This window comes from Macrobrachium nipponense, chromosome 19 (assembly GCF_015104395.2).
Source record: "Macrobrachium nipponense isolate FS-2020 chromosome 19, ASM1510439v2, whole genome shotgun sequence".
In the NCBI taxonomy this organism is placed as follows: domain Eukaryota; kingdom Metazoa; phylum Arthropoda; class Malacostraca; order Decapoda; family Palaemonidae; genus Macrobrachium; species Macrobrachium nipponense.
Genome location: NC_061088.1, coordinates 72,726,843 through 72,744,491, shown reverse-complemented (window position 1 = coordinate 72,744,491; position 17,649 = coordinate 72,726,843). Strand labels below are relative to the sequence as shown.

The 17,649-nt window shown below is 36.7% G+C and overlaps 1 protein-coding gene across 2 annotated transcripts in view; it reads right to left on the bottom strand.

The window, feature by feature from the left end:
• Positions 1-17,649, bottom strand: part of LOC135218115 (histone-lysine N-methyltransferase SMYD3-like) — a 58,639-nt gene that overhangs the window by 16,254 nt on the left and 24,736 nt on the right. For both annotated transcript variants that reach the window (XM_064254264.1, XM_064254271.1), the window contains exon 5: positions 672-848. In XM_064254264.1, coding sequence (XP_064110334.1) covers positions 672-848 — 177 coding nt within the window. The remainder of the gene's footprint in view (positions 1-671; positions 849-17,649) is intronic.

Below are 17,649 nucleotides of genomic sequence, written 5' to 3'. Positions count from 1 at the left end.
TAAATCAGTCATCATCAAAACATTCATAAATAAGATTTTAAAAATTCATAAATATGTTTTAAAGCATTCATAAATAAGTTATAATTAAGACATTCATAGATAACTTTTAAAACATTCATTGATAAGTTATTATCAAAACATTCATAAATAAGTTTTATAACATTCATAAACAAGTTATAATCAAGACATTCATAGATAAGTTTTATAACATTCATAAATCAGCCATAATCAAAACATTCATAAATAAGTTTTAAAACAATCATAAATAAGTTATCAAAACATTCATAAATAAATTTTAAAACATTCATAAATAAATTTTAAAACATTCATAGATAAGTTATAATCAAAACATTCATAAATAAGTTTTAAAACATTCATAATTAATTTTAAAACATTCATAAATAAGTTATAATCAAAACATTCATAAATAAGTTTTAAAACATTCATAAATCAGTCATAATTAAAACATTCATAAATAAGTTTTAAAACATTCATAAATAAGTTATAATTAAGACATTCATAAATATGTAGTAATCCAAACATTCATAAATATGTAGGAATCAAAACATTCATAAATAAGTTTTAAAACATTCATGAATTAGTTTTAAAACATTCACAAATAAGTTTTAAAACATTCATAAATCAGTCATAGTCAAAGCATTCATAATCACCTTGTTATAATCGAGCTCCTTCATGTCAATGAGCGACCTGATCTGGACGTTCCTCCCGGAGAAGGAGATGTAGCAGTTCGGGATGCAAGCGTGGTCGAAGATGGACGCCGCCAGGTACAGCCCTGACCCGAAGGTCATCATCGTATCGTCGAAGAGGCAGAAGCGGTTGACCAAGACCTGTGGGAGATAGTAAAATCATAAATCATTTATTTATTTATGTTTTTTTTTTACATTTTTATTTTTATGTCGAAGAGGCAGAAACGGTTGATCAAAACCTGTGGGGGAAATTTTGTTGTCTTTCAATAATTTTTAAAATGAATTTATTTTGGTTAATTTTTTTATTTATTTTTATTTCACTAGCATTAAACGAATTGGATGCCTAACTGCTTAATTTAAATTACTTGGTTATTTTGTCTTTTTTACTTCTCCACAATTGGAGTTGTCATTATAACGTCATTATAACTCATTTCTGATTGTTGTGATAACTTATTGATGAATGTTTCGATTGTAACTTATTTATAAATGGCATTGGCGTGTGAATAATGATAGCAATAACAATTACAGTTACTGTATAGTTATTAGTGTTAAGCTTTGTTACAGGAAAAAAATTATGGGTTGGTATTAATTATTTTTCCAATATACCTGAATTTGAGTTCGTGTGCATCTGTTTCAGGAATCTCCACGTGTCAAATAATTCAGTGATTATTATTATTATATTATTGTTATGGAAAATACATATTCTAAAAATTGGCAAGTCACCGTAGACTTTTTACGCAATGTTAAGTTTGGTACTGATTTCGGCATTATTATTATTATTATTATTATTATTATTATTATTATTATTATTATTATTATTATTATTATTATTATTATTATTATTATTTGAAGGTATGAGAACATCTCTCAAACATGGTTTGTTAAGAGAATGGCTGCATCAGTGGAATTGATTTTACATATGGTTTATGATTATTATTATTATTATTATTATTATTATTATTATTATTATTATTATTATTATTATTATTATTATTATCGTAGTCAAATTCCATCCAGAAGCATTGCAACAAAATTTTCGTTTTCGCAAAATATTAAAAGCTCTCGCGAAAAGCGAACCATTAGTCATTTAACGAAATCACCATAACAATTTTTCTGAAAACAGATTCGGCCTGTTTTCCGACCAAATTGCGAATTATTTCCTAGGGAATGAAAAACAGCTTTATTTGTTTTGTTATGAGATGGCGCCGGTTCCAAACGCCGAGCAGGAATTTATTGCGCGTAAGTAGGAAACTTGAAAAGCAATGGTGTTGGCCCTGTTGAGACTTGTGTTTCTGTTTATATATATATATATATATATATATATATATATATATATATATATATATATATATATATATATATATATATATATATATATATATATATATATATATATATATATATGTGTGTGTGTGTGTGTGTGCGTGTGTGTGTGTGTATATATATATACACACACACACACACACACACATATATATATATATATATATATATACATACATACATACATACATATATATATATATATATATATATATATAGTATATATATAAATACACACATACATATATATATACATATATAATAAATATAAAATAAACCTGTATATATATATATATATGTATATTGATTTATTATGTTTATTTGAAATGTGTATGCTGTTCCATTCTCTGTGGTATCCTCTGTCTTCCAAATATAGAGTAATAATAATAATAATAATAATAATAATAATAATAATAATAATAATAATAATAATAATAATAATAATAATAATAATAATAATAATAAAGTGAGTGTTAGGCTTGCTGAAGTAACTCTGGCATTCTGTTTTCAACATGGGAATTCATCGATTAGAAATGGTCCAAACATATAATCGCTTATTTGATCTAGTGGGCCATTATAGCCGAAAAATATCACGGCCGTTCACGTCGGGACCAATGCAATAAAACTTTGCAATATAGAATTAAATTGTCGCCTGGAAATAATTTGTTTATTAAATCGTTTTATTTTTTTTTTTACTTTCGACAACGAAGCTGTACGAAGTTGAAATATTCATCCGTGTCGTGTCGTGTCTCTCTGTCTGTTTGTTCTTCTTTCTGTCCTCCTGGCAGTATATAGGTTATATTTCAAAGTTGTCGACGAACTTCAATGAAATTCAGAGAATTTGTAGGCTATAGGCCAAGACAAGGTTGATTTAATCTTGAGATGGATCCCGTTTCAGATGGGTATCGAATTGTACTTTTACGTTTGGCGGAGGTATATGCCCTTTGCAAGGACTCCTAAGTTTCCATTTTTATATAGTTTTTTTTTTTTTTAATGCAAAAGAAATTTTCAATTTTTTTTATTTGCCATTTTTTGGTCACTTGAAGTATTGCTAAGAATTTTGTAAAAAAAAAAAAAAAAAAAAAAAAAAAAATATATATATATATATATATATATATATATATATATATATATATATATATATATATATATATATATATATATATAAAATAATCACAACACCATTTCCTGGTAAGCTGTTGCTTTCAGGATAATGAAGATGAAAAAAAAAAAAAAAATAGGGCGGGGTGGGGGGAGGCGAGAAAGAAAGAGATGTAGGAATCTTGTAAGCGTTGACTTTTTGGGGTTGGGGTTGCCAACCCCAATCCAGTGTTACCACAAACGGCCGCCTCTGGGTTTTATTGTGCAGTATAACCGACAAGATACTAATTTAATCTCTCTCTCTCTCTCTCCTCTCTCTCTCTCTCTCTCGTCTCTCTCTCTCTCTCTCTCTCTTTCACCAAAGACGACTAGAGAGCCTGAACATGTATGGCTTAGAAACAAGATGATTGCGAGGGCAACTAGTAGAAACATTCAAAATACTGAAAGGCATAACAAAAGTAGACAGTAACCTATTTACGTTAAACGAAAACCAGACAACAAATAATAAATGGAAACTAGAGCTGAAGAGATTCCCCATGCTGAAAGTGAATAGTATGAAAGACCAATTTTCCCTTTTATTTTTTTTTTGATGCTAAAGAAAAATAAAAAAGGATGAAACTGGGGGTAGCCGGTGGGGAAGGGGGTGCCTTGTCGGCTGCTGTGATCCCCATGCAGTAAGTGAATAGTATGAAAGACCAATTTTTCATTTTATTTTGATGTTAAAAAAAAAAGGGGGCGGGGTGAGAAGGGTTGGAAGAAAGGGGGGGGGGGGGGGTGGGGGGGGGAGGGGGGAGAAAGGGCCGGGGGGCGGTATGAGTGTGTTGGTTGGCTGGTGGTGATTTCCCGCGCGAAAAGTGAATAGTATGCAAGACCGATCCGCACTTATTTCAAAGGTGAAAAGCGGCGCCACCCAACCCCCGATCCAACCCTCCTACCTACCCCGCCCTACCCTTCTGCCCCACGATGATGACGTCTCTGTCTTTGGGTACTGTGGGTTACTGGGACACTTTCCTGTATGAATTCTTGCTTGACTTCCCATCCTGGAAAGGCATGTTTGACATTTCCCCTAAGGTTACGGCTCATTCTTCCCACCGCCACTCGGTTCTTCAGGTTTGGGCTAGATGTGGGCGTTGGATCTCACATCTCAGCAGATTCCAACTAGTAAATAAAGCGTCTTTCCTCTGGCATTATATAATTCTACAGCAGATGTCTTTATTTTAGATTTTATATCTAACTAGTAGGAGAACACGTGGAGTTGTTTAAATGTTTTTAATATCAGTATCCAGCGAATTATTTGCCCGCAAGGTAGGGTACTTTCTTACTTTATACATCTGTCTGTGATGGTATATTAATTTCGTCCCTTTATATATATACATGTTTGTCTTTGAGTTTAGACAGAGAGAGAGAGAGAGAGAGAGAGAGAGAGAGAGAGAGAGAGAGAGAGAGAGAGAGAGAGAGAGAGAGAGAGAGAGAGAGAGAGAGAGAGAGAGAGGTAGTGTTGAGGTCAATCTCCTCTTTTCTAGTCATGTTTAAATTAAGACGTGACTCACCTCTCCGGACTAAGGCTCCTCCGAAACATCTCACGTGAGACCGACACCTCTTCTGGTTCTTCAGTAAGCGAGAGAAAGAATTAAGAGAGAATCGCTCTCGGTTATTCTAACTCCGGGGGAAAAGTCGTTTGGGATTAAGCTCTTCTCTCTTATCAGCACCAGAGATATTTTTATTGTCGGTAGTAGAGCGTGGAATGCGGATCTGGGAAGGTAGAAGTATAGTAGTAGTTGACGTTCTCGAAGGCGGGGTTTTCTTGGGGTTGTTGGGTCTGTGGAGGTTTGTGGATGTTAGAGGGTTGTTGGAATTTTTCGTGGGGATGGGGGTTGCTTTCGCCATTTTGGAGCTGTGGATGGAATCGTTTGAAACGTGTTTTTTATGGAACAGTGAAGGTTGAGTGGGATCTTGGATGTATGGGGTTTGGTGGAGCAGTGCAAGTCGTTTGAGCTGAGGTGGTTTTTAGGTCTGTTAGGTTGTTTTAGTTGTGAAGGAGGTGTTGTTGGAGCTGTAGGGAGCCTTATGATTTGTAAGGAGGAAGGGTTCTTGGAGTTATAGAAAGGGTTATGATCTGCAGGGAGGAGGGGCTTTTGGATCTGTAGAAAGGTTTATGATCTGTAGGGAGGAGGGTTTTTGGCGCTGTAGAAAGGGTTATGATCTGCAGGGAGGGAGGGGCTGGATCTGTGAAAGGGAGGAAGGGTTTTTGGCAACCCTGGTAGAAAGGTTTTGGGAATTTTTTTTCTTGGTAGGGAAGGGAGGGAAGGTTTTTGGCGCTGTAGAAAGGTTTATGTTCTGTAGGGAGGAGGGTTTTTGGCGCTGTAGAAAGGTTTAATGAATCTGTAAGGGAGGAAAGGAGTTTTTTGGTCGGCTGTAAGAAAGGTTATGGAATTTTTTCTTGCAGGGAGGAAGGGTTTTTGGCGGCTGTAGAAAGGTTTATGATTTCTGGTAGGGAGGGAAGGAAGTTTTTGGCGCTGTAATAAAGGTTTATAATTTTTCTGGTAGGGAGGGAGGGAGTTTTTGGCGCTGTAGGAAAGGTATGGAAATTTTCTTTAAGGGAAGGGAGAGGGTTTTTGGCACTTTTTCGTAAGAAAGGTTTTATGATTCTGTAAGGGAGAAAGGTTTTGGCGCTGTAGAAAGGTTTATGGGGGATTTCTTTTGCAGGGAGGAGGGTTTTTGGCGCTGGTAGAAAGTTTATATTTTTTCTGTAGGGAGGAAGGTTTTTGGCCGCTTGTAGAAAGGTTTATGGAATTTTTCTGGTAGGAGGGAGGAGGTTTTTTGGCGCTGTAGAAAGGTTTATGAATTTTTTCCTGCAGGGAGGAGGGTTTTTTGGGCGCTGGTTTAGAGGTGGATCTGTAGGGAGGAAGGTTTTTGGCGCTGTAGAAAGGTTTATGATCTGTAGGGAGGAGGGTTTTTGGCGCTGTAGAAAGGTTTATGATCTGTAGGGAGGAAGGTTTTTGGCGCTGTAGAAAGGTTTAATGGATTTTTCTGTTAGGGGGGAGGGTTTTTTTGCGCTGTAGGAAAGGTTTATGATTCTGTAAGGGAGAAAGGTGGCGGCTTGTAAAGGAAAGTTTATGATTTTTTCTGTAAAGGGAGGAAGGTTTTTGGCGCTGTAGAAAGGTTTTTATTTGGATTTTTTCTGGTAGGCGGGAGGAAGGTTTTTGGCGCTGTAGAAAAGGTTTAATGAAATCTGGAGGGAGGAGAGTTTTTTGGCGCTGTAGAAAGGTTAATGATCTGTAAGGGGGAGAGTTTTTGCACTGTAGGAAAGGTTTATGGAATTTTTCTGGTAGGGAGGGAGGAGGGTTTTTGGCACTGTAGAAAGGTTTATGATCTGTAGGGAGGAGGGTTTTTGGCGCTGTAGAAAGGTTTTTATGATCTGGGTTTTTAGGGAAGGAAGGTTTTTGCAACTGTAAGAAAGGTTTTATGATTTTTTCTGTTTGGAGAGGGTGGCGGGCTGTAGAAAGGTTTATGAATCTGTGGGAGGAAGGTTTTTGGCGCTGTAGAAAGGTTTATGATCTGTAGGGAGGAGGGTTTTTGGCGCTGTAGAAAGGTTTATGATCTGTAGGGAGGAAGGTTTTTGGCGCTGTAGAAAGGTTTATGATCTGTAGGGAGGAGGGTTTTTGGCACTGTAGAAAGGTTTATGATCTGTAGGGAGGAGGGTTTTTGGCACTGTAGAAAGGTTTATGATCTGTAGGGAGGAAGGTTTTTGGCGCTGTAGAAAGGTTTATGAATCTGTAAGGAAGGAAAGGGTTTTTGCCAACTGGTAAGAAAGTTATTTGATCTGTAAGGGAGGAAGGAGGTTTTTGGCGGCCTGTAGAAAGGTTTATGTCTGTAGGGAGGAAGGTTTTTTTGGGCGCTTTGTAGGCAAAGGTTTTATGAAATTTTTCCTGTAGGGAGGAGGGTTTTTGGCACTGTAGAAAGGTTTATGATCTGTAGGGAGGAAGGGTTTTTGGCGCTGTAGAAAGGTTTATGATCTGTAGGGAGGAGGGTTTTTGGCGCTGTAGAAAGGTTTATGATATGCAGGGAGGAGGGTTGTTGTAGCTGTAGGAAGCTTTATGATCTGTAAGGAGGAGGGTTGTTGGATCTAGAAAGGTTTATGATCTGTAAGGAGGAAGGGTTCCTGGAGTTGTAGAAAAATTAAGTATATCTTAGTTTTTCCTGACCACTGACTAATTGACAGCTCTCCTAGGGCTGGCCCGAAGGATTAGACATTTTTACGTGGCTAGGAACCAATTGGTCACCGAGCAACGGGATCTACAGCTTATTTTGGGATCCGAACCACGTTATATCGAGAAATGAATTTCTATCACCAGAAATAAAATCCATTGATTCCACGTTGACCGCGCCGAGAATCGAACTTCGGGCCACGGGAATGGTAGCCGAGCGCGAAAGCCACTCTTCCAACGAGGAACTTTGGAGTTGTAGAGAGGGTTATGATCCATGCTTGGCGGCCTTTTTTTTTTCTTTTTTGTAGATGTGTGAAGTGTTGTGACGTGTAAGAGGAACGTTTATTGAAGTCGTTTGAAAGGTTATTATTTGTAAAGGAAGGTTTGTAGGATCTGCTGGCTGGAATATAATTCTTTTGCTGGAGATTAAAGCTTGACCACAATCTGTTTATTAGTTCTGTGGGAGGTTTATTATATGTCTGCGGAGTATTCTTTGTAACTGTGTGAGTAGTTATTATCTCTATTGGGATAGTTTGTTAGAAATGGTTCTGATCAGCGGGTGGAGGTCTCTTTTTATCAGGTGTTGGATAAGTTATGATGCGTGTGAGGAGACTCGCAAAAATGTTAGTAGGATATCGAAGTTCCGAGGGTTGTAGGACATGAGACCTTATTTGAGTATCTTAGGAATGACGGGAATTATTTCGTCTCCGCCTCCCGTTTTAACGGTGTGGATATCGACAGAGTTACGAAAATCCACGTCTGGTGTTTTCTCTCTCTCTCTCTCTCTCTTCACCAGAGGAGCGAGGCACTATAAAGTAAGTACCAATCCACTGCAAAGGAAAACAGGCCTGGTGGATTTAGGGAATACGCCCTTGCTGGCCTTCCGTGCAACTGGGACGGAATACTGTTCGCTCAATTTGCGCTCCGAGGAGAGAGAGAGAGAGAGACTCTGGAAGCTTGGAATATCTCAGTACACTGTTATTAAAGGATTCGTTGTATTCTTCTTAACCAGGAAACTGCTTTGATAAAAAAAAAAAGGTAGACAGAGAAGAAATCAGAAACCATGAATCAAAATCTCGCAAAATACTTTGGATTGCGGGGTGGGTGTCGAGCCCTTCTTCCCCAGAGTATCTTATTATTAGACCGCCGGGCCGTACCCCGTGACGCAGTGACGTTGCATGCCGAATGGTTATAAATCAACACTGATTCATTATTCTGCAATTAATGATTAGCGTCCTAATGTTTCTATAGCATGAATATACGCAATACGAAACTGAAGTGCCTTGATGAAGGACCCTTAGGAAGACTTTCTGCGAATTCGAGTCGAGATCCAGTGCTCAGTTAAACCTTAACTTCTACGTATAAGAATAATTAGTGCTCCTTTGGCTTATCTACACGTCACCTACTCAGAGGTGATAGTACTAAACACCGTATGGTAAATGTAAAGTAGACGGCCACACGAGGATATCGTTTATTAATATAACTTGTCGTCCAGACAATGTAGAAATGGGTGTATGTAATCCTTTGATCTTCGAGGGTCTAGTACTAAACACGGCGTCCCAAGGAGAATCCTCCATGTTTAGCACTACCGCCTTGGATTAGGTGCGCGTAGATACCAAGCCGAAGTAGCCCGGAAAAATTTTCAACCAGTTCTATAACATTACCTTTATTCCCGAGTGGAAATAATATCGTTATATTTTCTGCCACCTCTTACAGTTGTATCAGAGTTCTAAACTCCAAGGAAGGACATCACACAACGATGGTTTGAAGAATTCGTTAACCGTGAAGCCTATTTTGGCGGATTCGCACATTGCTAACCCAGATTACTCTTGAGGGAAGTACTATATGTAAAAATCGGAACATAGACTCTATGGCCTGAGAGTTTGCCGCACCCAGTGTCGAACGTGGCTGCATTTTTCCTTTGTTTTTTTTATTTCTTCGTTGGGAGATGGTGCTTTTAAGATCTGACCCGCTCAGAAGCTGTGTTATTTTTTCTTTAAACACAACAAATCGATTTAATTAACCCCAGGGACAGTAACTGAGGACGAAGTGACCATTGTTTTCTGATTCAGGGGAATGCCGTTTTGACCCTTGGGTTTATCTGCTTAACTGCCAGTTTGCCAATAGCAGAGCGCTGCCAAGCACGGCTGAATTATTTCACGACGTGGCGATGGTAATGGACAATAAAAACCGATTCGCGCCGATTTCTTAATCTCGAGGCTCGACCTTTTGCGATTAGAGCTAACCCCGTAACCCAGGTCATTTGATACTGTGTAAACCTTGGGAAACGGAAGGAGCTATTTTTCACCCATTTCCCTCGGAGGTAAAAAACGTAATTGCTGTAGTTGCATAAAGAATATTGTAAAACTTCTCCGCACAGGGGGTTCAGTTCATCCGCGATTTGGATGTTTAGGTATGAATATAGCAGCGACCTCCAAGTTGTTATATTGTTGAGCTACCTCCTGAATAGTAAAATAGCAAACTGTTTTACCAAACACACACACACACACACACACACACACACACACATATATATATATATATATATATATATATATATATATATATATATATATAGTGTGTGTGTGTGTGTGTGTCATATATATATATAGTATATATATATATATATATATATATATATATATATACATATATATATATATATGTGTGTGTGTGTGTGCGGAGGAACGAGCTTGTTATGTGTGGCCACTCTCATTTCTTTATTTAAAATACATAATAAATTCCATTAACATGTTAATGCCACATATGTATAATGAATGTAATTGAGATGTTGCAGTAGTTAGATGGGTGCTGGTGTAACAGCTTTGTCTCGGAATGAGTTAGTTGCAACATCACGCAAATATGATTATGACACTTTTTTTTATCATGGTGAATTCATTGCCTTGAGTTTGGATAAACTTATATTGCAGAATTATTTTACGTTTATTCTGTTTCTTTTGTTCATTTTGTAAATTATGTATTCTTATATTAAATTAATCTCGTTCACCGTAACGTTTCGTTTAACGATTTCCTTTTCATTAATTTTGGTAATTTTTAATCTACATTTTTACTTAATTTCTTACACATTTTTTGCCTTCATGTTAACGAATTATTCTCGTTTTTCACTATGAGTGAACAAAAATCATACTATTCTTTTAACATGAAAAAGGGTATTTTTCTAATTATTCAGGAAAATACTACATGGAAAGAACGTTGCCACTTAGTGCAATGAAAGTAAAAAAAATGACAGTAATAATGGTTCACAACTATTCTATACGAAGAATGTTCACTACTTGCCATTCTATGAATATACATGATTACAATAACCGTCACTGAATATGAAAATCAAGAAAAATGCAAATATTGTCAATAAGGAATGAGTTCATAAAAGTCAAGTTAAAACCTACAAATCGAGCAGTGTTAGTTCTCCATGCTGCCGCCAGAGTGCATGATGGACTCGGGGGTTCTAATCATTGTTTATAAACAATATTAATATCGTTCTCCTTGTGATACGTCGCCGTGGATATCCAATCCATATTTCTCGTTTGTGCGTGTCTTATAGCCTTTTATACTTGTGTACGTGAACTATCAAGTGTACAACATTAATAATGTTTAAAGCGTAAATTAACGAGGCATTGAAGAACCTTGCACATAATGTGACCTAGGGACTCTTCAAGCCTACTTTTCGGTGCACAGCCTACATTTTCAGTTCTCTATTTTTAGGGTGAGTAGAAATAATGGGTTTCTCAGAAGGTGTTTCATTATATACATACAATCATAAGCAAGAACTTGAGTAATTACTCCGCGTTTGGTATTTCCTTGGAAATTAACATTTCCTACAGTATTTTGGTTGCTTATTAAGAATTTACCGTAATCATTTAGTCGGTCGACTGTGATAGCCTAGCCTATACGCTATATAAAATGTTATTGTCTATACCATGGGTACTGTATTTTTGTGTGCACCTTGCTCCTTAGGCCTTTAAGCCTATCATGTTTGGTATTTTACACTAGCCTGCAAGAACCTATGATGAGCTACATACCTATACTCTGTTTTTTTTCATCTGTCCATCCGCCTGTGATGTTTTTGTATGGCAACACTGCGTCCCGGGCTTTAGATAGTTACATTCAGCTGACATTCAACGATTATAATAATATCCTATTTCGAATATTAACGGTGTAATTCGCTTACAGTAAATTATTAAAACACTTTTCAGTTGCAAATGTACGCCCAGATATCCTTTTATTTACCTAAAAATTACACATAGCGTAACTATCTAAAGCCCGGGACGCAGTGTTACCATACAAAAACACCACGGGCAGATGGACAGATGAAAAAAAAACAACAGAGTTTTTATAGTGAACTGGGCAGGTAATTCTAGACTTGAGTAAAGGCTTAGCGGTCAGCGCATCATAAGCTTTATAAGTTAATCCAGGTATCGTAAATTGGCCCACTTTAGCGTAGCTTAGGTAATACGCTAATAATAGGCCTATGTAACCCATCCGAAGGTCTGATTTCGTCATGGGTAGAATTATTTTAAGTTGTAGGCCTACATATATTTTTCTCAGGTTTGTGATTTAGGAAAGTGGAAGACTTCAGGTGGTGTTCAGTAGCGTTGTTGCTGTGAGTCGACTTTTGTGGAAATGTTTATACAGTGGCTCAGTATATATATATATATATATATATATATTATATATATATATATATATATATGTATATATATATAGTATAGTATATGTATGTATGATGATGTTGTATGTATGTATAGTATGTATAGTATATAATAAGAACGTGAGTGAGGAACTTGCTATATGGTCTAGATGAGAAATTGGAAAGGTCAAACCCTCTTGAACTACTGCCTCCACAGGGAAAATTGCACATAATGAAATTTTGTATATATATATATATATATATATATATATATATATATATATATATATATATATATTAATATATAGATAGATACAGACATATATATATGTATATATATGCATATATTTATTCTATATATATATGATATTAAAATATTTATTTTGGTTTTTGTGGTGTGTGTGTGTATGTATGTATGTAGGTTGGAGGTAGCTAGCCTAGCCTAACCTAACCTAGCATAGCCTACCTCACTGTAGTCAGAATTAACCAAGCATAAACTAAGATTTCTGGATAAGTAGATTTTTAATATTATTAACGTATCTGTGTTGGAAAATTTGTGGTGTTTTCAGTATTATGGTGAATTTGATATTATACCTCAGTCTGTGTCAACAGAATTTTACCAAGTCGACTTTTATGGATATGTCTTATACAGATGGCTCAGAGTTGCCAATCTGTGGATAAAATGTGTTATATATATTATATTTATACTATACGTATATATATATATATATATATATATATACACACATACTTACATGCATACATATATATATATATAATATATATATATATATATATAATATATATATATATATGTATAGTTTTTATATATATATATATATATATATATATATATATATATATATATATATTATATATATATGTAAATTGATATTAGTGAAAGTTACTGCAAGTAACAGAATTAGTGCTTTTAGGATGTGTATACAGTAAATCCATGGAAGTCCGCAGGAGGCATTCTTTCATTGCATTCTGTTGGTGGTAGATGCTTTATACTTGCATCGAGCATCTTAGGGAACTGGCGCAAGAAATTTAGAGCCATCCGTTAAGGTCGAAATTGCTTTCCCCACGTTCATTTAATTTATCCAGTAGATGCTGGCGCCCATTTATAACTGGTGGTGTGTGTCTGTTAATTATATACAGAGTATATATTGTCTTATACAGTATATATGTGTATGTGTAAATATGTGTTTATATACATATATGTAACTGTGTAACAGTCTACATGTAGGGGGAGGGAAGGGAAAGGGTTGTCCCGTTTATCCAGATATTACTGTGGTGACTGTCCCTTTTATCCAGTTATTACTGCTCTGTTTGACACCTTTAACCAGGTATTACTATGCTGGCTCTCCCCTTCAACCAGGTAGTGTTGTGGTCTGTCCCTTTTATCCAGGTATTATTGTGGTGACTAATTTTTATCCATTTATTACTGTTTCTGTTCCCTTTATCCTGGCATTACTGTGGTGACTGTTCCCTTTTATCCATGTATTACTGTACTGCCTGCTGTCACCTTTAACCAGATATTACTATACTGTCTGTCCCTTCTATCCAGGTATTACTGTGGTGACTGTCCCTTTTATCCAAATATAACTTTGGTGACTATCCCTTTTTTTTATCCAGATATAACTTTGGTGACTGACCATTTTATCCAAATATTGCTGTGTTGTCTGTCCTTTTTATCCAGGTATTACCTTGGTGACTGTAAAGCATTTTCAATAATACATATCCCTCTCGAGTGTATGAAATGTGGTATTGTAAACCCGTAGAGTTTATTTACCATATAAGTTACAAAGGTAAGGGGGCTGGGTGGGGGGGGGGGGGGTACGGGTTTGAAATCTACTTTATTCTTTAAGTTGGGTCAAATGATGACCACGTGCGATCCAGATTTCTATAAGCGATTCGGATTTCTATAAGCGATTCGGATTTCTATAAGCGATTCGGATTTCTATGAGCGATTCGGATTTCTATAGCGCACCAGCATACAAACATTAATTTTTTTTATATAAATAAGATTGAGTCACGTTTATTTACTTATTGGTTTTGTAGAATAAAACAATCTCGGCTAGGAGTTGGCAGCATTTCCTTGTGTTGAGTGTCGCAGCAGTAACTTAGCAGCATCTTAAGACTATTTGTGAATTCGGAACAAGTTTTTATTGTATAGCATATATATTTTGGTTTTGATTTCTACAGTTTATTTTCGTTAAACGAACCCGTTTATTTTTTTGGTTGGTTCATTATCTCTTACACTATTTATTTAGGTTTTCAACTCTCTCTCTCTCTCTCTCTCTCTCTCTCTCTCTCTCTCTCTCTCTCTCTCGACTCCTCCCTCCTTCTCCCAGCCCAACGATCTGTCTCTTTCTCGTTCCTCTCTCACGTCATCTCACACTCTCCCTCCTCGTTCGGATTCTCTTTCTCTCTCTATCTCTTCTCTCTCTCTCTCTCTCTCTCTCATGTCTCGGAATAAGTTAAAATGAACAGATTTCCGGGATTAAAATAAAAATATAACTAATACTTAAATATAAAGTACGAGTGACGAACTACTATATCGAGAGTAAGCAAACAAACAAACAATAAGTTTTTACTAGTCGTCTAAATCCCACGTGAAAGTTTTGGGATTATGTAAGAAACAAGACTACTTAGTGCTTACATGCGTGCGTTTACACGAACACTGACAAGCCCCGAAGTCACGTGCTTTCATGAAGTTGGTTACTTGTTTATATATAGTTTTTTTTTTTCTGCCCATTTCATTGTCATTTGTATAACTTCTGGTGCTATTCTAGTATGCCCTTCAGCTTGGCACCAGTGTAATGTTTGTTGGTTATATAAACTTTTTTTTTTTTCATGTGCGGTATTTTTTTTTATTTTCCCATCAACTACAGAGAAATTTTCGCTCATTGTCTACAGAAATATATATATATATATATATATATATATATGTATATATACATATACATATACATATGCATATGTATATGTATATGTATAGGTGCCCCGCCCCCGGTTAAATCCGCCACTGACTCCTTGGATATTAAGGCTCTTCTAATTCAGCACATCTAACACACCTTCTCAGAGTTTTTTCTCACCTGCATCTTCTCATGTTCCCCCAACAATTACAAGTTATTCGCCATTTTCACCCGAATTTCATCCTCCACTCACTCCATGTGACCGAACTATCTTAAGGACAGAGTCACTTTTTCTGCATATTTCTACATTGAAAACTTGTCAGTCTTTCTACCTTTTCATATCCTCGCACAGAGCTGATCTTTGCAGTTTCAGACCTTGTTTTGAGGGTAAATATTCAACATCAGCACTTAACCTTGACATAGATTTTTGCTCAGCGTTACTTTTGACTTCCATGGATATTTGCCTTCTCTTTGATGCCCAACTCGCCCTTCATTCTTCCGTAGTCCATTAAATTTACTGTCAAATGGCCAAACAAATCGTCAGTGTCCATTGCTCCACCATTCACTAATATGCATTGATCTATTTTTATAACCATTTTCTAACCCCCTCTTCTTATTCTTAAGTAATATTTCACTTTACAGTTACTTTATTTTCAGGCATTCTGTCGATTCATTCGTCCTCGTAGTTTTCTCTCGTGCTGTTACCTTTAATCACACAACTCATTTCTACAGCTTCTCCTCACTAACGTATTAGCACTTCTCGTCTACGAGCATCTGACACACTGCACTTCAGTCAGGACCCATTTTTTCATCCGTTAGAATGGCAAAATCTAAGGGATGAAAAAATTATAATTGTGCTATGAATATAACTGTTTATAGCACACACGACCTACACATTTTTTCACTTGCCTAAACACACATTAGTTATCTTCTCATGTTTATCCTTCAGGTTTGTTTTTTACTTTCTTCGTCTGAACCTTACTATACACCCTCATTGGTATCCTTATGTGCTATGTTCCATAACTTTTAATTTATACAGAGCGGCAGTTATTTCCCGTAAACCATTCCTTTGTAAGTTTTTCCTCCACCAGACATAGGTATACCTTACTCACACTGGTCACCCAGTGAATTTTATCGTTACCATCTTGTCTATCATCATTAGCGTTTGTAAATCAGGTGTTCTATCACGGAAATCTCTCTCTCTCTCTCTCTCTTTCTCTCTCTTACCGGTCGTATAGATACAGAGAACATTAGCTTTTTTATTCACATAGAATAATAGGTAACTTTTTTTATTTGTAAAGTAGTATGTAAACAGTGTCTACCTTAAACGAAACCCAAACAACCATAAAAGTAAAAAAGTAAAAAATGCGCCGAAGTTTCTTCGGCACAATCGAGTTTTCTGTCCGCTGGTGGCCTGAGCCACCCATGAAACTCAGCCGCTTTCCGGTGGCGGCTTATGTTTTTGGTACCTGTAGCGCTGCCAGAAGTACGACTGTGGCAAACTTTAACCTTAGATAAAATAAAAACTACTGAGGCTAGAGGGCTGCACTTTGGTGTTTGATGATTGGAAGGTGGATGACCAACATAGGTTGCAGTCCTCTAACCTCTGTAGTAAGATCTTAGGGCGGACGGACAAAGTCGTCACAATAGTTTCATTTTACAGAAAACTAAAACCAAATAGTCAGACAACGTCTCCTTGTCTTGGTAAGGATTATATGCAGCAGACATAAAACAACAAATAACTCCATGGATGCTTACCCTTACATTGAAGTTTCTAAACTGGTATCGTTTCTTTATAGTGGAGATATAAAGGTCGTGGCATGCAACAGCATCCCTGAACAGGAAGGAGTGTATGTGAGGGCACGCTGAAGGGAAAAGGAAAGTTTCATACCCTTTTGAATAGGACCTATTCCCCGTAGGGGGCTAGTGCCGTCAGTGGATCTCATGCAGTGCACTGTAAGCGTTACTTAAGGTTCTTTGCAGCGTGCCTTCGGCCCCTAGCTGCAACCACTTTCGTTCCCTTTACTGTACCTCCTTTCATATTCTCTTTCTTCATCTTATTTTCCACCGTCTGCTAATACTTGATTCATAGTGCAACTGCTTTGAGGTTTTCTTCTTGTTACACCTTTCAAACCTTTTACTGTTAATTTCCATTTCAGCGCTGAATGATCTCATAGGTCCCAGTGCATGGCTTTTGGCCTAAATCTTATATTATACAACTCAACTCATTCAGGACCTGGTATGAACGGACATTGCTGAACAGAGGAAAATGTGTTGGCGTGTGCACTGGAGAGAGGTGTTCATAAGAGCAACGTTGCCGCTCACTCTGCCACACCCATTTGCAAGCGCCAATCGTCGTCCTTTGTGTAAGATTCCACCTCGTAAACACGGGGCGGGCGACTTAATAGATGCCACCTTTTAGAAAACAGTCCCGGTGCTCTTAAAGCCGTCGACCTTGAAGAACTGCAGCCAAAATGATACTGGCTCGGGATTATGTAAAGCTTAAAAGTATTCCTCTTGGATTCCTTCTCTTTATTGTAAATTCCGCGTCATAAAAACCAGCCAGACGAAAATGGGAGAAAAATAAACATTATATAATAAAATGTCACCATCACAGCGCTGTTCGTAGTGTTCTATTTGTGTTATTTCTGAGCGAAATGATGAGGTTGAATCCTAAATAAAACGACGAAAGGATTGAGAAAATCTTCCTGCTTATAAAAAAAAGCTGTTGAACTGCTTAA